Source organism: Larus michahellis, chromosome Z (assembly GCF_964199755.1).
Source record: "Larus michahellis chromosome Z, bLarMic1.1, whole genome shotgun sequence".
NCBI classification, from domain to species: Eukaryota; Metazoa; Chordata; class Aves; order Charadriiformes; family Laridae; genus Larus; species Larus michahellis.
The window spans coordinates 11023715-11047771 of record NC_133930.1 but is presented as its reverse complement, the minus strand read 5'-3'; the positions used below and the strand labels follow the sequence as shown (position 1 = coordinate 11047771).

At 51.3% G+C, this 24057-nt stretch overlaps 1 protein-coding gene across 7 annotated transcripts in view; it reads right to left on the bottom strand.

Moving 5' to 3' along the window:
* Positions 1-24057, bottom strand: part of CNTFR (ciliary neurotrophic factor receptor) — a 213936-nt gene that overhangs the window by 105161 nt on the left and 84718 nt on the right. For 2 of the 7 annotated variants that reach the window (XM_074570607.1, XM_074570604.1), the window contains exons 1-2: positions 19305-19327; positions 18252-18319 (exon numbers count right to left, since the gene is read on the bottom strand). The exons of 4 other annotated variants lie outside the window; for them this stretch is intronic. In XM_074570607.1, coding sequence (XP_074426708.1) covers positions 18252-18296 — 45 coding nt within the window. In that variant the 5' untranslated portion in view covers positions 18297-18319; positions 19305-19327. Of the gene's footprint in view, positions 1-18251; positions 18320-19304; positions 19328-24057 lie in introns of those variants that run through there. One more of the 7 variants, XM_074570606.1, reaches the window with a different exon arrangement.

The following is a 24057-nucleotide window of genomic DNA, read 5'->3' as shown; positions in this document are numbered from 1 at the left end:
AGGGATGCTCACCTCCAGTAAAAGTTCCTTTCCTCCTTGTGAGCCCCCATCTCCAAGGTGCTCTGCCTCCTGCCCTGCAGCCCACCTGACTTTCTTTAACCTTTCCTAAAGGTTTCGTGCTCCCTGACCCCAGCTCTGGCTGCACCCCTCATCCCCATCGCCCCGTCAAGCTGTTCTCTGCAGCTCCAGCGGCTCCCAGCGCGACCAGAGCAGATCCTGCCCACCCCCACAAAAGCTTCCTCCTGGCAGATGAAAACTCTGAGCACTGATTAAGAGGAACCCTGGCCAAGGAGAGGGGGTAGGAAAAGCAACCATCTGAGTTCACTGTCTCTGTGGCTGACGCAGCCTGCGGAGAGGGCACGGCTCCCACCAGGGATGCAGAGGAGCCTCCGAGCAGAGCAGCACGTTTGCGCAGGGGTCAAACCAAAGTTCTTAAACACACCCGTGAAAAGTATTAATAAAAAGTCTATTGACTCTTCAAAACAAAAATCATTCCTAAATAACTGTGCACACAAACACACGTGCGCACACACACACACGCACACTTCATTAAATTTTGTTATTTCTTGGCAATATTTCCAAACCAGAGGGGAAATCTGATGCCACGTAGGGTCTGCAAAATCCACTATGTCAAAAAAAAATTCAATGAAAAAAATGTCCTTAAACCACACTTGGAGCATTGTGCCCAGTTTGGGGGCTACGGTGCAAGATGGGCATTGCTGACCTCCAGCAAGTCCAGTGAAGGGACATGAGGGTGATGATGAGGCTGAAGAACATGGGGATGAGGACAAGTTGAGAAAACAGGGTTTGTCAGCCCAGAGAAGAGATGGTTTCGGGGGGAATTAACAGCAACCTGCCAGCGCCTAGAGGGAGATTACAGAGATGATGGAGACAGACCCTTTCCTCCATGGTGGGAAGATGAGAGACAACAGGCAGGAGCTGCAACAAGAGAGATTCAGGCTTGCCATAAGAAAGATGTTTCCCATGGGGATGGTCACCTGCTGGAAAAGGGACCCAGTCATGTTTTCGGATTTCCAGCCCTGGAGGTTTTCAAAACCCAGATAGGAAAACTAAACTGGTTTAGTTTTTAGTAAAACTCAGTATTCACCCTGTTTGGGGCAGGAGGCTGGGCTAGAGACCTCCTAAGGTCACTTCTCACCTGGATGGATGTACGAGCACGCCATTGCCAGGAAAAATTAAATGTAAAAAAGTCGCCCACAAATTCTGGGAGGGGAATGGCTCATCCCCGAGCTCCTTTCAAATACATCGGAAAGTAAAACCTGTTTGAACAAACCTGACCAGCTCTTCGCTTGGAGCAGGACGGAGACCATGGGTTGCAACACGTGAGGGCCAGATCCTACACTCAGACCAACCCCATCGAGGAAGTGAAGACTGAGGAGATGGCCATCTTCCCCCCTTCAAAACCTCCTCTGTGGGGATCGACTCGCACGACACCGGTGAGTGATTAACGAGCGGCCAAGCTCGTCAGCACGCAGGCTGCGTGCATGGGTGCGTGCGTGCGTGCGTGCATGCGTGCTGCTCCCTGAGACTTGGCGGGGAGGGGAGCTGGGGGGGAGAAAGAGCGCTGACAAGCAGATGATTAATGGAAATGCAAGGGGGAGGAAAAGTAACGTCCGCTAAAACTATCAGGCGGTGCGAGCATGGGAAAGAAACTCGGAGATGCTGTCCCCATCCCTGCTCCGCACGCATCGCGCCTCCCAGCTCCGAGCTGCTCGCCAGTCCCTTCCTGGCTTCTATTTTTGCAGGTGCAATTTCATATTTGAAAATAACCATGCTGCACACGCACGTATATTTTTTTCCTCCCCGGCCCCTGTCTCATTGCACACAGAAAAGGCAGCCATGGGAGAGCAAACCTCCCGGTCTGCACCACACGGCAGCAATTACACATCCAAGCACTCGTTAGCCCACACCACTGGGCAAAGGCACCCGCATCCCGGGCTCTCCGCACCCCCTGCACCACCTGCACTTTACAAGCGGCGCAGGCTCAAAAACACACATAAAGTTACTGTTTTGAGCTAAAATAATAAGAATTTTAAAAGAAGCAAACAATAAAATTAAAGAAGCTGAAAGCTCAAGCCTGGCTCAGCCCCGAAACCTTGCTCAGAGTCTGTAAATTATATCCCAAGCATCGGAGCTGGCGCAATTGCACCATCGGCAAAGTGGGTGAGCAGCTTCTGTTCCTCATCCAGCACGAAAGGGCTCAGCCTGGGTCACTAAATAAATAGCATGGAGCTGCAAAATGGCACGTGCTGTTCCCCTGCACCGCTGCTGGGAAAAGCATAGAAAGCAACGGGATGGGGATACCCTAGGGGGAGGTTTGAAGGAGCAACAAAAGCATTTTGTTATGGGCAAGGGCAAGGCTGGCACCCCAGGAACCTTCTGCCTCCAGCCCCTCCTCCAAGAGGGAGGACCAAAGGGAAGACCAAACGGTCTTGCCATGGAGAGGAGAGGATCCTGAGCTTCAAAGCCCTGGGGTGCAAAATTAGGGATGAGATCTCATCAGTGGCCTCCGGATGCAGCCACAATATAAACAACAAACTCTTTGTAGTTCTTTGCCCCAGCGCGTGCCGAGCGAGCACAGAGTGAGCGGCGCTCTACACAGGCTAGCAGGAACGGGATTTACACCAGGGTAAAACAGGACCCAAATCTGGGCTGCTGGAGAGCAGCTATTACCAGCTTTTGCCCAGCAAACTGATCCCCAGTCAAGACGACCGGCTCGGAAAATTAACTTGGTGCGTTGTTCAGCACTTCACCGCTCAGGTAACGAGCGGAGCTGTAGGCGATTGCATCGGAGGGCTTCACGAACCGCTTGTACCATTGACATGGTTTAACAGACTGCTGTTTATGAGACAGAGCAGTATTTAAAAGACACATTTCTCTCAGAGCCGCACATAAAATTTGATAGCTAAATAGCTGTAAATGCTACTGAAGTCTGACAACTCGAAGAGGAATCGAGGGTCTGTCATGCGGAGTATCCGCCAATACTCCCGGCCCCGCAGAGCCAGAGAGACTTCCAGTCTCATAAAACCTTTTTTATATTGGAAGTGAGAATTTGTGCAGCGCATATGAACTCTCTTTTATTGGGCTGGTGTGATGCTGAGAAAATGCAGTTAAAGTTGTACGAGTCCTCCTTGGAGCACTATTGGGGCGCCTATAAATCAAAAGCTTTATCCTGGAATGGCTTTACTAAATAAACGTGATTTAATTTGGGCTCACGATGAGTGGCAGAGCCCGCAGCGGGAGTGGGTGCCTACCCTCGATGCTGCCCATTTGCACCAGTGGAGCAGGTCTATCCCCATTGAGAAGGGGTCTGGCCCATCTCCCCGCTCTCGGGGCCAAGAAGAACATCCCAACAACAGAGCATCCTCCAGAGCCTGGCGCCGCTCTCGTCTCACCCCACACGAGGGTCTTACCCTCCTAAAACATCCACGGCCCCCCACGATGCTCCCAGCTCACAGCTGCTGCCCTGAACCCAGTCCAGACCCCCATGCCTACGCAGCTGATTTGGAGAGGTCCCAGGAGCATCCCGGTCTGGAATGACCACAGACCCACCTTCGGCACCCAGTGGACAAGGAGTATTTCCGAACCTTCATGAAGGCCTGGAGCGCTCCGGTTGGGGAGGAAGGTTTGGGCCAGCTCCCTTATCCCCCACAGACTCCTACATCTCCACTCTACAGCTGCATTAATTATTTCATCTTAGTCTGGCTTCCTCATTAAGCTAACCTAGACGGCCCGCGGCTGAGTGACAGCGAGCTAGTCTGCAAGAATCCAAGCCAGCAGTGCTGGAAGCCATGGGCTTGATGTGATTTACGCGGACTAATATTACACATATCTCAAACACGCAACCTTAAGAGGAGCTGAGGTTGCCGGACGGACGGAGGAAAACCCACGCAGAGCCGGCAGCACAGCATCCGGAACGAGCCCGGGTATCAGCATCTCACCTCACGCTTGGCCAGGATGGTCAACCCTGGCTGTGGGAGCAATTCCCTCGTGGATGCCCTGGAGCTGCAGGGAGCAGAAAGCCCTGGCACTGCTGCCAGCAGACCTGAGTGTGACATAAAACATTTGTGTCACAGCAAGGACCGGGAAGCACGACTCCTCTGACACCGGCTGCAGGACAGCCCCTTCACCCCACTCACGTGGCTGCGAGTTCAGCTAATTTTGGCTTTAGGCTCCCCTTGGGATGTCTGGCTTTTGTGGGCTGTAAGAACGACGCTTCAGGGCATTACGCAGATCCCCTTTTTCCAATACTGCCAAATCCAAGGCTTTTGTGTGAATCTACCACATTTTGCCGTCTCTGCAAACAAGTGTATAGAAATACAAGACTTCAGCCCCTTGGAAGCCTCCAGGGAAAATTCAAAGCAATGAAGAAATATGAGTTGTTTTTCCATGAACCCATCGAAAAAAAGAGAAAAAAAAAACCCTGAAAACCCCCACATTACTTTTCAGCCCGGTTTTGCCAGCAGTACAGGTCTTTTTCCCACAGTCTAAGGAATCAACACATTTTCAAATCACTCCTGCTTATGGTATTGAATATCAGAAAACGATTGCCTTTCATTCAGCAGCTGTTTTGGGACACTGAGGGAAAAGGCAGTCAGTCTAAACTTAGCAAAACACGACAAAAGGCTTCAATGCAGTTGCAAGGACTGGAACAGGAAAGGAGAGCTCTGCAAGGGTTGCGTGTGAAGGGGAAGATTTTGGGTTGCCAGCATCCTTCCACAGCCCCGGTCTCTCTCAGTAGCAGAGGGACCGTTGCAGCACTGCTCCAGTCCTCCATCTCCTTGGAAAAAAGCAGGGATGTGTCCTCATTTCCCCAGGAAAATCCGCAGTATCTCCCAATTTAGCCACCTTCAGCCTTTCCGACATGCGGGCACCCTGGCATCTCTGTGCTGCTGGTGGGGAGTGGGCAGCTCCAAAAATAAACCAAACAGCTCACTGCATTAAGAGGAAACCCAACAGAGGGAACAGCAACAAGGGATGGAGGATTTGCTGAAATAAGTTTGCCCTGAAGCACTGGAGGGAGAAAAGCCCTGCTCTCCTACAGGCTTGTGTGATTTAATCCCTGTGTGCCCCCAGCAATAGCTTCAACCTCCTCCTGCTCATCCTGTGTCCCCTGCCTCATCCATAGGGAGGGGATCCAAAACCCAGAGCCTTCCTGAAACAAGGGCATGGACCTGGCCACCGACTCTGGTGGCTTTCTCTGTCTATCACACCTGGCTGCAATCATCCAGCAGGATGGCGAGCCTTTGCCGGGGAAGGTTGACAGCCTGGCAGACCACAAGAAGGAGACCAAAATGGAGGGGGGGAAGATGGGGACAGCCAAACCCAGCAGGTATCAGCACTCAAGTTGGGTTGTGCAGCCCATCACCCCTGGCTGGACATCCCCAATGATACCCGTGGGCGAGGGACCAGAGGAGGGCACCTTGTCCCCATCCTGTCTGACCCCTGGTTCCCACCTGGCCCCCGTAGAGCCACAAAAAAGCCTTAATGCCACCAGGTAAGCAAAGAGCCACGACCGCCGGGGCTTCTAACAAAGACAAACTGCCTCTCTCCTTCCTCCCAGATTGCAAGCAGATGTGTGCTTAAATTACCTGCTGCTGACTGTGACACTTAGCAAAGCGCCGTGGTCTAGAAGCAGAATGAAGAAAAAATGTGTGAAACGAGGGAAGGGAGGATTAGCAGGAATTCATCTGGCTCTGGGAGGGCAAAGCGTCGCTGTTACAAAAAACAAATGTCACTTCCATCGCACGAGGTGCATTTGCGACAGTGAACACAAGGGAAACCCTGACCTGGCTAAAGACACCAGTGAAAATAAGAAATCCTAGGGAAAGGCTGTAATGTTGGGTCTAGGGTCCCCAAAGGAAATCGCTCCTAGCCCACAGCAAGCTACAGGAGCAGCCCTGCTTGCATTATGTGGCCTTGTCTTCCTTTTTCAAATGAACCCTTCAAGCCTGTGCACCCCACTGCCTGCATGGCTCCTACACCCCGGCTCTGGATGGCTTTGAACTGCCTGACCCAGCTGCTACCAGCGCTGGCACCTGCGGTGGGCTGCATGCGTTCACCCATGCAGCAATGCCTTGGGAAGTTCACCAGCAGCCCCTGTGCCAAGGAGGGTGCAGATAACCAGGGACCATCTCGCTGGTGCTAACAATGATGCTAGTTGAGGAAAAGCCTGGAGAAAGGTACCCCCACTGTGATGGCCCACCACGATGCATGGGGCAGATGGGACCCCTGGGCTCTGCACCACCTGTGTTCCTACACAGGGCCAGCTTGCACCCATGCTGGTGGCAGCTTTCCCCTCATGGGAGGCTGCCCAAAGCCTGAGGCATCAGGGCATGTCTTTGCACCAAGGGTCAGGCTCCAAGCAAAGCCTTCTTACAGAGCTGGGATGCGGGTGCAGCCCAGGAGAGCCCAGATGCTGCATTTCTACCACACCATTGGGGGCAGTGGCCTGCTGCAAGGATCCCTGGTCTCTGGAAGAGCATCCAATGGGGTCTCCCATCTCCCAGCAGCATCCTGCGCAGCAGGACAGCATTTTGCAAGCTGAGCCATAGAAATCAAGCCCAACCTGCTCCCCTTCCCCCTCGCCGCTCCTGGCTTGCTCTCTGCCGAGCCCTTGCGGGTCACACGTGGCGTCCCACTTCCCGGCACAGCTCCGCTGGCTGGAGCAAAGAGCAGAGTCAGACCCCAAATTGCAGATTAGTGCGTTGGGTTCATGCACGGGAAACAAAAGATCGGAAATCTCTGAAGTGCACAGCTGGAATCCACACCCCGACCATGTTTTTGTGAGATATCACGTACGTTTTTAAAAGCTATCTAGAGAGGGTTCTGTTTTAAAACAGCCTGGCGGCTGCTGCACTGACACCACCGCCTGTCACGCTGACCAGGACCTTCGACTGTTCCCTGTCCCCAACAGGCCATGCTCATCTGTAGCCTTTAGCCTTAGGTTATGAAATTATTCAAAGAAAGGATTAAACGTCCTTCTCTGCATTTATTCAGCACCAGCTGTGGAAGGAGGGTGGGAAGGGAAAGATGTGCAACCCAGAAAAATCACTGTGGGATACTACATGCCAACACCCTCAAATGATGGTCCCCAGAAACCCTGGGGTTTCTCTCTCCATTGTATTTACAGCCTCACAAGGTCATTGCAAGGGGAAAGCCCATGAGCCACAGCAAGATGCTCACTTGGTACCATGAAGAACAGGAACCAAAAAAGCACTCATCTCCCTCTCCTACTGCAGATGTGCTTTCTTCTCCTTACAACAATCCTGTGATAGCAACTACACTTTTATGGGATGACAAACTATGGGTCTTTCTTTGCCCCTTTCCACATACCTGGCTTCTGGTTTAAAGTCACCCAAGGTGAGATCAAACATCCTACCAAGATGCTTACCTACCCTGCTCTTCAACACCACTGGTCTCCAAGGAGCCTGCCAACATGCTGCCTGGGCTTATTCCCCTTAGGGATTCATTTCTACCTCGATGCCTCCCCTCCCCATCTCTCATGCTGCCTGGGTTGCAGGTTGCCCTCTCAGCCTGGCTCCGTGGGACATTTGCTACACCTTAATTCACTGCTGCCCATCTGCAAGACCTTCCTGCCTGCATTGCCAGCCGGGAATGACCGGTGAGCCCTGCCTATACTTGCTCCTTCCCTGGGCTCCTCTATCCCAAAGCATCATCCACGATAATCTTGCAGCAAGTGTTTCCTCCAGGAAAACACGGTTCCCACCATTGAAATTGACCTCAGCAGAGAAGCAGCTTCTCCATCCCTCCTGCCCATTTCATTTACACCTGAGGAATTGACATGAGACATTGCATTTTCAATTGAAACAATTAGCTTAAAAGCCCAGTTTGAAATTAAAGGTCCAATCCAGTGATGTGCCACAACCAGCCTCCCCAGAGAGGGAATATTTCGGAAGTCTCTCTGGTGTTTTCCTTTAGGGACTGCAGAGAAGGTGCAGTGTGGTGCCAGGATCCAGCAGATACCGTGCTCAATGCACTCACCATGCTGGGACACGGAGCAGGACCCCACACCCCACTTGGAAAAACACTTTCCCAGACAAGCAATAAATACTGGAGCAGCAATACCCAGTGGTACGGCTGCAGGCTCCCCCCAAGGTGGGGAAGAGCCAGGCCAAGCCGACCTGGGGCAGCAAAACTGGGAGCAAAACACCATTCCAGCAAATGCAGGGCCAAGGATGAGATGCAGAAAGGACGTGAGTCATCGAACGAAGGCATCTGCTTTTTCCAGCACACGTGTGGAGTTATTCTCACCTGAAATCAGTTTTTTTGGACAGCCTAGAGAGCACATGCTGTTTCAAGCCAAACATGCCTGGGTCGCTCTCGCAGGCAGGGATTTATCTCAGGCTTTATTAACGGGGAAAGCCACCGCACCAACATGCCCACAGGCTCCAGCTGAGCAGCGTCGTGGCAAGAGCGGTGGGGAAGGAGAAGCAGCAACACCCGCTCTGCTCCTCCCTAGGGAAATGATCAAAAAAAGAGCAAGACCATCGCCTGCAGCCAGGGATGCCCGGCACCGTCCAGACGGCTCTGAGCCCGGGCTGCCCTCCCTCCCACGCCGAGATGGGAAACCCATTAAACGCTGCGAGCAACGAAGCCTCCGCCGCTCCTCCCTGGAGGCGCTTTCACAGTCAACTTGAGGAAATTGTTCCTGATATCCAGCCTAAATTTCCCTTTGTTGATTTTCAGTTGAGCAGCGGAAAGGTGGGAGCTTTAATGAGACAAGCGGGGCCGCTGCAGGGGAAGGAGCCGTCAGTTTGAGCGAGGCAATGCACAGAGCTGTGGTTTAAGTGGAGCAGCTATTGCGAAAAGCCCAGAATCTACAGACTTGGGATGGAAAAGGTCTATTAACTTTCCCAATGGACTAACATGAGATTGTTCCCCCATTTTCTAATGCTTCTCCCAGTCCAGCTATTTGATTGGGACCAGAGCTTTGCAAAAAAATGAAGGGCTTGTTCTTTTTTTAAGGAACTGCTGCATGTGGAATAAAATGTTGGGCTTTATAGCCGTATTTTCTTGTCTCATCCAAAGGCAAAATTTTTGCTGGCTTGCCTGCTAGACGTAGCTGCTTCTGCCCTGAAAAACTCACCAGAACTCTTGGCGGGGCACGATGTGTGTGGCAGCAAGTGGCTACCAGCTCGTGTTTGCAAAGAAAAGTTTTTCGGGGAGAGAAACGTGACACAGAACTGCAGACAGCCACTTTCTGGGACACAGGTGCTGCTCAGCAAGTCATGACCCGCCTCAGACACTTCCTCACAGGAGCCCAGCATGATGCTGTACTGAAAACTGGCACCGGGAGAAGTTTGCTGGATGTGAAGCCAATGCCACCCTGCACTATTTTTCCCCCTTTAACTGAGGAACAGGCTTTTCATCAGCAGGTAAGACACTACAATGCTCACAGGAGCATGCCCAGGACATGCAGTTGTGTGAGCAAGGGGTATATATAAAGGAATGACAGTGCAGCCAAGCGGGCTTGGACATTGGGAGAGCATGACATCTATTGCTTCAAGCAACTGGGACATCAGGTCCTAAAAATCCAGCTTGGGACATGTGCTTCAGCAAAAAACGGAGCAATAGTTGGGTCCAGGAGCACCAGGTCCCTCTGCCTTACTCACCTGAAGAGCACCAGCACTGTACAACCTTGAGTGCCCAAAACAGGCTGGCTGCTTTGGGGCTGCTCTGTGGGGTAATGAAGCTCCCAGGCTGTGCTGCACGGCTCCAGACAGACCCCTTTGTGTCAGGCAGGGGGATGGCCAATACACCCACAGACCGCCATGGGGTCATGGAACTGGAGGCATTGCAAGAGCTAGACTGCGCTGGGCTAACCCATCCCGGCAGATGTTTGTCTTAATTGCTCACCGCTTTCCTAAATGTCAGATGGCTGCATGGCAGTAGAAGGGTGCTTTCACACTCTGCTTTTCCGGGCTTGTAAAGGCAAAGTGGCTGCACGCTCCCTGGGAATGTCAGGCTCCTTTTTCCTGAGGCTCTGCCATCCCTCAGGTTTTACCAGCGGAGAGCAGGTTGCACTGGGCTGTGCTGGGCGAGGGGGCTGTGGGGGCAGGCACTACTGCAGTGAGACCTCCTGCCCCTTGCTGGGTCATAGAATCATTGAATTGCCCAGGTTGGAAGGGACCTTTCAGATCATCAAGTCCAACCATCAACCTAACTCTGACAAAAAGCATCACTAAAACATATCGCTATACCATGTCTACCCATCTTTTAAATACCTCCAGGGGTGACATTCCACCACTTCCCTGGGCAGCCCACTCCAATGTTTGGTTACCGTTTTGGTGTAAATATTTTTCTGAGCATTGCACCCCCACAAAAGCAGCACCCAACCTCCTGTGCAGGAAGAGGCCGGGGGGACGGCACCGGCGGCTGCAGGCACCTCAATCCCTGACACTAACCCCAGGTTCTGCAAGCTTGTCAGGCAATGCTGCCATGCAGAGCACCCTGCAGCGAGCCCTGTGCACGCAGTGTCACTGCCGTTGCTCTCACAGTGCCCTTCGGTGTCACAGCAACACCCTTGCGGGACACAGCTTAAGCACACAAGGCTGCAAAAACTCCTATAAGAGAGATCCGCACCACAACATTAGAAAAACCCAGCCTGCTGGGTTCTGTTTCGGGGTTTAGCAGCAGGACAAACCCGAGCGAAGGGGAACAAAATAGAGATTTTTCTCCATCTACTTCCTAAACGTCGGGCAAGGGAGCGCGTTGCACGGTACATTGCAAGTTTGGGATGTGGCAAGATACCAACTGCATTTTATGTGTTGCAAAACCACCTCCTCTGTGGCAGCTGAGATTTCAAAGCATAAGCTCTGACCTTGGTAATATTTTTTACGTATTGAGTCACTGCCGACACTGGAAATAACAGGGGAAAAGGGCTGGGATTTCAAAGATTTTAAGGCATGGCTGGGTCTGCTAAGAACTGGGACCGCCCCAGCTGCCAGCCTGGCCCTCCAGACCTCTGCCACTCTTGATGAGGGGCACAAGGCAGCGAGACTGAAACAGTGCGAGGCGATGTAAAGTCCTGGCATGCCAGACTGGGCAAGAGGAGGATGAGGATTCGAAAACCTGCCGGGATGCAGTGGGCACAGCCCTCCGCTGGTAGCCCTAAGGGTGATGAGCACGGCTGAGCAGGTGATTCCCAGTTTTTTATGACCCACCTCCAAGGGGAGATGGCTTGAACAGACCAGCCTTTTTTTTTTTTCTTTCCGTTTTGGAAAAAAATCAGGGCAGATTCATGCCCTTTGCGTGTGAAGGCAAACATCCGAAAAACAGCAAGGAGAAAGGAGAAAGGGGACTCGGCAGAGAGCCTTTTCCACTGGTGTGAGAACAGCTAAATGGGCAGATGGATAAGGAAAGTGAGGAATCCTTCTCACACATGACATCCCACCCCATCTGGTCCCTTCAGACTGACCCCTCAGCCTGAAGGTCTACCTCCCTGATATACTTTACCAGATAGATAATTCAATTTCCCAACTCTCCCCCTTCAGCCAGCAAGGGAATAGCTGTCTCTAATAGCCCTGATTTGTTAAATAAAACACTCCTTGAAGGCTCCCCGCAATAACATTTGCACAGAAAATTGACATTCTTCCTCCTCCCATCAGCCCCGATGCTGTTTGTTTGTGAGTTAATAACTTGGACGCTCGGCTGAGCTATTGATCCCTTCTCAGTACAGTCATTCTTTTGGGTCCAAAACACACAAAAAATAAAAGAATGAGCTAGTGATGGCAAAATTAACTCAGCACTTGCACGTGGCCCCGTGGCATTGTCATTGCAAGGGGATTCATGTCTTTCCCAGCTGCTCATGATGTTCCCTGCACTGCAACCGTACGAGGTTGGATGTGTTTCTCCACCCTTCCCCATCATCAAGGAAGCGGTGTTGTGGCTTGCAGGCAGAAAGTCAGCTTTCACAACCCAAAATTATCATTTAGCTTTAAACACTCATCACCCAGACAGGGCTTTGTAGCAGGATAGAGGGACCACGCAGGTGTCTGGGCTAGAGATCTCTGGCAGCAGTGGCAGATGGGTACCATCACCTTCAGCTACAGGAAGGGCTCAGAACCCCAGTTTCCCAGCCGAAGGAAAGTGGGCAGCACCATCCCATCCAGTCCCTCCATCCAAGGCAGGATGCTCTTTGGGCTTTTGTCATATTAGATGGGACTTCGTGTGCCAGAGGCAGAACAAAGTGCCAGGCTTCACCTATTTCCTCCTGCCAGCACTCGCTCCGGAGCAGATCCCCCTCCGACACCCTCTGTAACAAAACCTGATGAAAGGAAAAAAATTAAGGTCCCTGCAATGCCCTCGTCCTCCTTAATTGCTCCTGTACCAGCAGGGCACTGCACCACCTCTCCCGGGGGAATCCTCGCCCTAGTCCTGATGTTGTATTTTCGCTTTGCAATCTGCTCACATGCCTCTAGCTAATTGTTCTTCAGACTGCTTTTTTCAGGGGAGATTTTCATGGCAAACAATCAATTTTTCCCAAGTTGCATTTTTTTTCCTTCAAAGTCTTTGATGTCTGGGAAAATAACAGGCAACCTCAACACACGGCTGAGCATCAGGCGAGGGCTGGGAAGCACTAAGCGGAAATGCATTTAGTTGTCTGGGTCAAAAACCATTTCCTTTGTTAAATGATTATTATTGTTCCAAGAGGATTTCAGTGGGAATTGAGGGTGCTTAGATAGATGGATTCACAGGTTTGCTGAGCTTCTATAAGGGTCTCTATATCCTCCACCATAATTCTACATCATAACTTCCAACACCAATAACTCTTCTATGACTCCCAACAGATATTCCTGTGCCTTCCAAAGCAATAACTTCTCAATGAACTCCAGACCTGCCAAATCGACTGTTTTCCCCCTGTGGACGCCTGCTTTTTGGCCCTTCTCACCGCCCCCCTGGGAATCTTGACCCATTTACCTCTCCTTCTGGTTCCAAGCTCAGTGCAAGGGGAGATGAGATCAGAAAGCGATCTGCCTCGGACGTCAAGAAATAGCTCTGGCACTAAAAGCTTTCAGTCATCTCCCATTTTCCTGACTGCTCTCAGCAGCTGAGGATCCAGCTCTAGACCTGCTTACACCAGGCATCCTTCTGAGCAAACCTTCCCCCATCACACGCCGCCCTTTCTCACATCACTCACTTCTTCCCACTCGTACCTGAAAATTGTTATGAGCGTGTTGCAGGTCTCCCCTGGAGAAATTACTTAGGTTATTCACCAGGGCTAGAGAACAAACACTTAAATAAGAAATAAATTGCAATGCATTTCTTGGGTCGCCAAGCCTTCCAGTTCAGCCCTAAGAGCAGCGCACCAGGCACAGCGGCACAGAGCTGCTACCTCTCTGTGCACTTGATCTTAACGATGTGTTAATTAAGCTAAGGTTAGAGCCGCTCGTTACCTTGTTATTTTTGGTTCTATCACAGTAATGCTCAGCGGCCTCAATCAGGAACAGGCTTTTTTTTTTTTTCTTTTCCCTTCTCTCCTTTTAAGTCACAAATTATTTCAAGATCTGGTAAAAATAAATGCACACAAGCAGGGTCTGCTCTTTTCCAGGGTATTTTGCTCTGTGAGGGAAGAAAGGTTTCAACAGTGTGTTTGAATCAAAAATGAACATATGCAAGAGGGGAAGAATGATATGCATCAGAAGTTACTCCTTTTTTGTTGAAAGGTTTTCTTTCAAACAAAGAAAAAACCCCAAAGACTAATCTCACAGCACTGGGTGCTGTGTACAGAGTCAGTTCATGCTGCAGAGTGAATATTGAACAAGCTACAAGGCTGCCCAAAGGAGGACAGAGGAAGGATAAATGATTTGGCTTCGTTTTTGGGCTCTCCAGTTGCTATCCCACTCGCCGACCTGCAAACTGCTCCAACGGCTGGGGTTGAGCAAGGCCAGCTGCCTCCCAGGTCATCCCCGTCCCACATGCACATGGAAAGCAAGCAGCGTTTCTGCACTTGAATTAACGAAGTTTTAAGAGATGACTCTAAATTTGCCAGTGAGCATGTTAAAGGAGGTGTAGGTCAACCCATGCCAGGCTTCCTTCACATGGCTGCAATGAGCTGCCAGTTCTCATGAGCTCTGATGAGGTTTCATCCTTACCCCCTACCCCTCCTGGGTAGGGTGGGAGGAGGGTGGGAGGACAAAACTGGGGAGCAGGAGCTCTGCAAACCACCCCAATCCAAAACCAAATGGAGTCCAGGAGGGAGAGGCAGATGGGCAATGCCACTGAGGCAATTTGGGCAGGTCCTCTTGACCCCAGGCGGGATGTGGGTGCCCATCCTCGGGGCAGGGGGAAGCTGCTGCCCTGAGAAACTGGAAAAGCATTCCCCATCCCCACTCCCTCCTAGCCAGTGGGACACGGGCCACAAAAACCTCTCAAGGTCTTTACAGGAGGGGTCCAGTGCTTCTAACAGGCTGGGCACCTCCGACCACCCTGGTTGCCAGCTTCTCCTTGTGGGTATCCTTAGATGTTGGTGTAGGGCCAAGCCAAGAATTCCCACTGGGAGCACAGGCTGGCGTTGCACCCCCCAGCTGCACCCCAGTGCCCGGCCAATGACCTGGGTTTTTTAAAAGAAGCCATCACGCCCACACTATCCAATTACTAGGAAACAATTAAGCCGATGATGGACCTCAGGACCACCGTGGAAAAATGTGAAAGAGAGCCACCTGCTCAGCACAGAGCCCCATTTCTCTCCAGGATTTGCAACCCAATGTCGCGTCTTTTGTTGAATGGGAGCCAGGACTCCTTTTCCCCTGGTTTTCAACTGAAATCGTCCTATGCCGTTTCTGGCTGCTTCCAAAAACTGCTCGAAAATGTCATTAGGAAACAAAACCTCTAGAAACTGTTAGTGTTTCCCTGCCTTGTGCTGAAATCGTCACTTCCCTTTGCATTCAGTGCTGCTAACCTCATCGGGAAAGAGCTGGTTCTGTCTCAAAACTTAACCCTTAACTTTGAAAAACCTCTAGAAGGTGGTGGTTGGGGGCGGGAGGAGGGGGGGAAGCACCATTTTTGGGGGTTAACCCATAGGAAAAAAGCAACAGAGAGTCTTATACGGATAAGGGCGCAGAAATGGCTCTGGGAACCAGAGCAAGAGAGGACTTTTCTGGGAAGCACAGTGTCTCCTAAAGCAGCAAGTCCCATTGGCTCCAGTTTTCCAACAAGGTCTCGCAGCGCAAAGCGAGGCAGGCAGACACGCAGCGACTTACTCGGGGGCTCTGGCATCCAGGCTTCGAGCAGGAAGGCGCTGCGCAACTGCACTAATTATCTGCTGAACATCTGTCTCTCCCCTACTACCGCGGGGCTGGAGGAGTCCTCCGGCATAGCAGAGGATTAGCGCTGGAAAAGATTTTGTTGACTGCGTGATTTTGCACAGGAGGTGGAGGGGAAAAGAAAAGGTCCTGCAGATTCCCTGGAAGGGAGGTGTTCCGTGGCGAATCTCTTGGATGAAAGGAGGGGAATTTTTGGTCGAAACTGGAGACCTTGTTGGAGCAAACAGTGGGCGCTTGCCCTGCCGTGGGCCGCGGGATTTAGTCCCTTGCTCCAAACTGGGGGGAGCAGGACCTCTGCCCCCGCTGTCCCCCATGTCTTGAGGAACACCAGGGCACCTATTACAATCCCAAGGCTGCTGGATTGTAATCCTCCTCCCTCCAGGAGGGAGGGCAAACACTCTAAGACTGCACAAAGGGGAATGAAAGTTGAACCTTGCCTAGTCTGCTTCTCCCTGCCCAAAAGGCTAGGAAAGGCCAAAAAATAAGACTTCCAGTTGTGGTGTCATACCTAGGTGAGGGTGTGCATCCTTCTTGCTGTCTTGGCCGGAATGCAGTTTTCCCAAAATCCTTCTATGGACAGGGAGAGAGGTAGCAGCACAAGGGACCTGGGACAGGCTCCAGGCATAAATCACCCCCTAACAAACTGAGGACCCTCTTTTCTGGACAGGCGATGGAGGGCATCTGGAACTTCAGGCAATGGAGACGGGTGGTGGGAATACATCCCTCATCTTTGGTCTGCATCCCACCAGCCTCAAGAGGAAAAATCTGCCCAACTTTGTGTGACATCTACCCGCCATGTTAACGAGGTTTGTGGAAATGTGTGTGCAAAAAGCCTGACAGAAGCCTCAAAAACAAACCCGTGGTGAAGAGAAGCAAATCCCCTGCTGTTTAATTAGCACAAATGTCTTGTAAGCTGGGAATCTTTTTTTTTTTTTTTCCTTCAAGACCATCAGGGGCCAGAAACTTGCACAGTAACACAAACAAAACGTCCCTTAAAATCAACTGGTGCTTTTGGCCAAGCAGAAACAGTTGGGATTTCCAAATATGGCCCATGGGAACATCAGCCCAGGCATTCTCGGGAAGCATCTCGGAGCCTGAACTGTCTCCCAAGAATAAAATCCTTCAGTCCAGCATGACAAAAGAGCCATCGCGTGACAGTCGCTATCGCACAAGCGCGCAAATTAAGCAATCAATCAAACGAGCAATACCCCAGAAAACAGCAGTGTGCGGTGCACAGTGTACTGGCAGCGGGCAAGAAGAGATGACCCGTGGTTGCCTCCCATCACATGTGGGCTATTGTGTTCCCTTCTCCACCAACACCCCAGCAAGTCATGGTTTCTTTTTGGTTTTGGCCTTTTTATCCAAGTTTGGGGAGCAGGACCCTTTCTTGGAGGGAATACAGGTATCCAGCAAAAGCATTTATTTTGGACTCGGCCACTACATAAATCAATGGTTATTCTGCAGGGACATGACAGAGCAAAAAATTAGACGTAAAATTTGCCAGACGGCAAGAAACGAGCTAGAAATTGTTGCCGTCTCTCCTGGGTCGGGGAGGGATTCCTGTCTTAAAGATTCGGGACCGCGTGTGTGCCTCCAGCTTCACATAATGATGTCCCCCGGGGCAAAAAGAGAAGGAAGACTATTTAAAACTTCCCATGACTTCTCATCTTCCATCTCTTTTAATTGCTTCAAAGGACATCACCATTGCCTCTTCATGGACCAAAACCCCAGGAGGTCATTTTTGGAGCCCGGCACCAGGGCTGAGCATCTGCTCAGCACCCAGAGGCCCAGATATGTTTGCAAACAGATCGGGCAAACGGCTGCGTGTTTGTAAGTGTATTTTAAAAATCAGATCCTGTTGGCAGGCAGCTCTCAGACAGCAAGCGGGGCCAAATCCCATGAATAAATTGCTTGGAGCGAGTAGTTTGACGCGCCATTATTCATAACTAATGCAGTCCTAGTAAACAGAAAATGGAGGCCAAATCTGCCTGTATAGACATCAATGACCTCATCTGTTTTCATCCTATTTACTGAGCAAAATAAGAGCAGGAGAGACCTACCACCATCCTCTAAGAGGAGAAATGGAGGTTTTGGAGGAACAAACATTCCCAACAGCACTGGGGTGAGGACGGAGTCAGGAGTGGGGATGCGAGCAGAATTTGGAGTCAGAGCAGAAATTTGGTCCCACTGGTGCAAAGACACAAATAAAACCAAGCAATCACATCTCCCGTCTCCACGCAGCTCCTGCTGGGGGTTATGAAGAGCATGGCTTGCCTGAGCCAAGAGGAAAGCCGGAGCTGGAGCACCCCTGAAGGTGGTGTGCTTTTCTCCCATTCGCAGCCAGCATCCCAAAGCAGGTTGTGCAGAGATTTTCGGGAGCAGGCAAGCTGCAGGGCAGTTCCCAACTACTCTGTAGTGAATTTATTGAGCAAATCAAACCAAAAAAACACAGGGAAGCGAAGAGGGAGCAACTGGCTGCTCCTCCACCCAGCGCAGCAGTCACAGGCTGCCCAACTCAACCGCCAACCAGTTGGTGAAAGTAAAGACAAGACACAACTCTTGCAGTGCTTTCACGCAGCAAAAGCCAGCCGAAGTCACTGCCAGGGCATATTGTGTGAAAAAAAAAAAATGTCCTGATGGCTGAAGGGAAGGGGCCTTGAGAAGCGCAGGTCTCCTGATGCTGAGGCAACCGCCAGAGCAGCATCTGCTTGCAAGAAGCCGTGAGGCTACAAACCAGAGCACAGGCTTGCTATTTCTGCTGTGTCTCCCATGCTTTTTAAGAATTATACTTATGCCAGTTCAGGTAATACCAAGGAAAATTGTGAACATGGCTGTGATCAGTCCTCCCTTGCTTCCTTTCCCAAATAATGCTAATTTCGAAGGCATTTTAGCTGCAAGCTGCTCCCACCACGAAGGGGCCAGCTCAGCAGCTCAAGAGTTTACCTTAGGGAAAACCAGAGCTGTTGACCTGAAGACTGCCACATTCATCTCGAACGCAGAGGGAAATACTTCTGTAAATGACAAAGAAAATTTATTACGCTGCTTAAAATTACAGCCCATTAAAAAAATTGCCCTGATTTGAATCATTGACTTTACAAAATAAATTCTATTCTTTCATCAATAAGCCCAAAGTATGAGCTAACCACAAAACCCTTTGGAAAAAAAGAAACATAAAAATTATATCTTTACACATTAATAAGACCTATTGATCTAACTGTAAGCATATGTCCACATACATAATTTTACTATATCACACATCAATAATACCCTACACTTTTCTCATATAAAACTATGTTATTCCCATGGAACCAAAGTCCTAAGTATTTCCCTTAAAAGGCCCTTGCCATTTAAATGCACAATGGTTGCATTTCAAAGTATTAACGCTAAGAGCATATTTGGTTACGCAGACTGGTGTTAACCATCCACAAAGTGAATGGGGCAGGGTCATAGGCATGTCAGAAGATAGAAACACCTTGATTTGTAATAAAACCAATGGTATTTTCTCTGCCTCCTTTCGCTATTACCTTCTTCGTGTCTCAGACCTTAATTTATTAAGCAGCCGAAGCAGCTTGGACCGATCGTGGCGTTGCCAGCTCCCTGCGCCTGGGTGTTGTGGACGAGGCTTAGCACGCTATAATCTGTTTATTAATGCTTTGAAGGGGGCAGAGCAACGAGGGGGAAAAACGGACAGATGACAATATTATTTAGGCTAATCAAGAGTGTGATGGATAAGGGAGACCTCCAAAGCCAACAGCAGCGCCAGGCAGTGAGGAAGCCCAGAATGGTGATAAATGCAAGGCACCGCACGCTGCAAGGGAGATTTTGAACTAATCACACATATTGCTGCAGTCTAAATTAGCTGAAAACAGCCAGCAAAGTGATGTCAGCCTTCGTTCTGTGGCCACGGCTAAAATGGCAAGCAAAATGTCAGGTGATGTATAAAAGACCCGGGATTATAAAGTTACGTGAGGGTGTAAATCAACCATATGCCCTGACCTGGAATGCTCCGATCAATCCTGGATGTGCTGCATAAAAAAAGACAGAGGAAAAGGGTTTCTGTTCAGAGATGGGTAATAAAAGTGATGAGAGGTAGAGAAAGAGCGGAGTGCGAGACTAAAAAACCTGAGACTTCAATTTACAAAGGAGGTGGATAAACAGGGAGAGGAAGGAGGTGCAGGGGGCAAGAAAAGGCAGACGGCAAAGGCTCCTTGAATATGAGAAGGGCAGAAGAAGAGTCCACAAAGCCAAAAAGGAGACTTGAAGCTGCTTTATTTACGCACATATGTGCACAGCCAGCTCCTGGGCTGTGCCACCTCCAAGCATCCCGCAGACCCATGACGAGGGAAAGTTAAGAGCACAGATTAAATGCTTTGATTTCTAAGAAGATCCATAGGTGCATGGTGGCACTGGCAGGTGGTGGGTGAAGGAAGGGCCACACCGGGAAAAAGAACACCAAGGTCAAGAGAAAGAAAGGCCACCACAGAATCACACACAGAATCACAGAATGGTTGAGGTTGGAAGGTCATCTAGTTCCAACCCCCTGCCATGGGCAGGGACACCTCCCACTAGACCAGGCTGCTCAAAGCCCCATCCAGCCTGGCCTTGAACACCTCCAGGGATGGGGCATCCACAACTTCCCTGGGCAACCTGTTCCTGTGTCTCACCACCCCCACAGTAAAGGTCATCATAAGGTCTTATCGACAAAACCTACATCCATCCAGGAAAACATGACCTGTTCCGTGCAGGAGGTTGCTCCCAGCTGGGCAGAGCCAAGGGTCAACCCATGCCCTGCAGCAGGCAGGATCTCTCCTGCACCTCCTCTTATTGGTATTTTAGGTATTTATTGGCTTGGGTTCTCTCTCTTTGCATGTCTCCCTCAACCCTTGCTGAGGAGCACTGCTTCCAGCACATCACTATGAATGCGGTGTCTGTATGGCTCCCAAGGGCAGACACTGCCCAGGGTGGGCAAATTGAGGCAGAGCCCCTACCTTCCTCGACACCATTGGCATGCTCCTCAAAACCACGCTCCCTGCATCCACCAGCTGCATCTTAAAACCACGGCTGCCCAGGGGCGGGCAGGTGGACACAAATCCGTGCATGTCTCCCCATCTCTCCCCTCCCCATTTTTCCAAGGTCTGGTGATTTCCCAGCTGATGAACACATTACCACCTCATTCGGCAACGCCTCGGAGGCGCTCACGTTTCAGGCCCCGGCGAGAAAAAGATGAAGTATGAAAATCCCTTTCCTTTCCAATCCAGTCCTCCCAGCACCGGCCAAGGAGCAAAGACAAAACGCCTCGGAAAACACACAAAAAACACCGGACGCGAGAGGCCGTGCCGAAGTCGCACCATATGCAGGTGTCAGGGAAAAAGGTCTCCTGTCTCCCACGCCAGGCTGCTATCTCCATCCTACAAAGCCTTCCTGTGCAGGGTTGACACCCGGAGATACCTCCAGTTGATACCTCTCCCTCCACCAGCTTGCTGTCGACCTGAACCAGGAGGAGAAGCGGTGGAGGATGCGCCCAGCCGTGCCCATAGGAGGTGGTATCTAGCCTTGGAGGCTTCAAATATGTCCATGCTGACATGAAGAGCTATGCATATGAGCTCCTGCCAAGATATCATCTCACCGTTCAGCTACAAATATCACTGGGGGCATTTTTATCCCAGGCATAAAAGCACAGTCCCCTTCCCCTGCCCTTGGAGCTGCAGCAAAGGGAGAAAGGCATCGGGTCAGGCCAGGAGTTAAAACTCTACCCCAAGGCATCTCCTGGTGATATCCCTGTCTGCAAACAACTGCATTTTTTTTCAGAGGGTGCAGCACATTAAAACCCACGAGATGTACCATGAGCTTGCCCTGCTTCTGTGGCCGATGGCTCCAGAGATCCTGGTTTTGGGTATTATTTAGGAAAAAGTGAGACAAGCATCCAGTTGGAGTGACAGAGCGTATGTCTGGTCCTTCTCCGGGAGAAGAGGGCATGTCGGACAACCTTCGCCTTCATCAAAGATCCTCAGGAAAAGGCATCAAGTCTGCCAGTGCATCAGGCCAGTGGAGACTGATGCTTCTCAGGGAAGGTCACGAGTCTCCTCCCTGAAAGGCTTTTTGGAAAGGAAAGGGTTTTATAGCAATTACGGCACTGTTTCTCCCTCCAACACCCTTGTAACCCCAAGCAAAGGAAAAAAAACCCCACAGCTGTGCACCACACTGGTTTTTCACCCCGTAAATAGAAGAGGGCTCGGTGATCACTCCAAATTCGTGCAGGATTTTGTGGAAAGTGCAAAAGAAAATGGGAGAGGTTTGTTTAGTGGGGACAGCCCAGTACTGCCTCTTTGACATTTGGTCTGAACCAGTGAACTGCACAGCATTTGAACTTTTGTTTAGACAGATAGGCCTGTGTATTTAGAAATCCTTGAAACTCATCCATCTGCAAAGACAGCAACTCTCGATAATGCAAAAGCTCCAGCCGGGATGCTGAGCTCAGCAGATCTCTCTACAAATGATTCCTATTAAAGTAAAAAATTACAATGCAAGCGTCTATTAGACAATCCAAGCCTGACATAAAAAAGGAATTAAAAAAACATAATATGTTCATGCCAGCCATCTTTATAGACCACTGAGGAGCTCGGGGAAGGCATCGGGAAGCCCGTTCTCCATTGCGTGCCTGCTGCCCAAACCCAGCCGGGGCATCACACCCTCCACCATGCTCAGGACCACCTTGGGCACAGCCATCCCCATGGGGGTCTGCTCTGCTCTTCAATGCCTCTAGGGATGGAGACCCAAACCTATTTGCCTGGCAGTCAGTTTGGACATCCACCCACCCTTCCCATGAGAATCAGTTCTCCTGGCACCCAGCTCGAACCTCCTTCACTGTGTTTTTCACCCAGGGTTTATTGCCCCAGGGACATGAGGGATGGTTTCACAGGACCTTGTTACATCTGTGAAAGCTTACAACTTTGTTTCTTTTGTTTTTTTCTTCTCCTATCTCAGTGCTCCTAAACTTTGGCCTTGGGGATGTGGGACGTGCTCAAGTCTCAGGCTGGTTCATCCCCCAGCAGCTTCGGCAAAGCACTGAGAAGCTCATCACATGTGATGGGTGCAGCCATACACCAGCACTGGTCCCACCACCATGGGCAACAAGGCATGGCTATGTGGACCAAAGGAAAAACACAACCATCCTCACCAAGAGACTAAAGACCACCTGAGGCCAGAGCAAGCTGAAGGAGAGCCCTCCCTGTGGTTTCCCTGGCTGGAACAAGAGGGCGGGAGGTGCTGGGGACACCCCCTGGTGCCGTATCCCCTCTCCCCCCGGGCACGCCGGGCAGCGGCAGCGTGCTCAGCTCCCAGCTCCCTGCCCCCTCCAAAGCCTAAACCAGCAGATTATCACGTTAACGCTTCAAATGTTTAATTTCCTGCTCCAATTACACCGGTTTTGCAGCAGGAGAGACGGGAGTGTGTGTGTGTGTTGCCAAATAAACCCAAAGTGCCGCTCAGAGCACCGGGCTTCCCCCTCCGCTCTCCCAACGGGGATGGGGGGCCGGTGCTCAGGTGGGCAAGGCGGCCGGATGGATGGAGGCAGGGGGGTCACCTGAGCCCCAACCCCTCAGACCTGCAGCGCCCTCGCTCTCCATCCCGCTGCTAAAATTAAAAGCTCCTTTTGTTCGGCGGCGGCTCTTGGCGATCTCCACAGAGCTGCGGAAGCATTTGCTGCACGGCAAGAAAAACAAGGCAGCTGGTGTTTGCAGAGCGAAACGGTACCCTGCTGCAGAGAGGGGCCGGAGGGTGGGTGGGAGCATCGAGGAGACAGAGAAAGGGGATGGGGCAGGAGGAGGGCAAAAATAGTGGGAGTAGGGAGGGGAGGGCGTGGGAGTGATGGAGAGAAAGACAGAGGGATGAAAAGCACGGAGGGGAACTGAGGGAGAGGGAAGGCAAGGGCATGAGAATGGGGGAAAGACAGTGGGGAGAAAGCGAGGGCCTGGAGGAGAAAAGGAGGACGAGCGAGGAGGAGAAAAGCGCTCAGGAAACTTCAGGCTGCGGCTGGATGCGGGCTCCAGGGGAGCTGCCTCCCCCTGCACGGTCCCTCTGCCACATCCATCGGGTTGCTCAACCCTCCCCAGAGGAAAAAAAAGATCTGGAAGGAGAAAGAAAAAAAAAAAAAAGATATCCCAACCCAGGCGCCTTTGCAGGGCAGCAAGTCCAGCTTGAGCAGCTCGCAAGGGATTTTAAAAAAAATAAACTCATCCCTGAGCAATCGCTCAGCCTGAAAGCCCCACCAGCTGCTTGCAGGGAAGAGCGGGGCTCTGGGACTATCAAAACCCTGTGGAAAAAGCACAAGGATGTCTCCGCAGCATCCCACTGCCCTCGGGGGGGAGGTGGACGCCCATCGCCCTCAGCTGGGCTGGGGCAGGGGATCCTGGCTGCTGGCGGAGCCAGGGATAACTCTCCCCTCGGTGCCCTTCCCGGAGGCCGCCCACGGCTGCCGTTATTTATAGCTCGCGGAGCACCGCACCAAGCTTACCCGAGCGCGCGGGGAAGGAGGCGAGGAAAAAAGGACCGACCTTGGGGTCGGGGCCAGGAATAGCCGCCAGGGGCCAGAAATAGCTAAGTGCCATGTTCGGCCCTGGTTCTTCGAGAGCCGCTGGATCGGAGCACGGTGTTTCCAAGATTTCAAGCCCCAGCCGGGATAGGATTGATTTCTCCTTCGGATTCATGTTCCCCCTCCCGACACCCCCCGCTATGCCCTATAGCTGCTTTC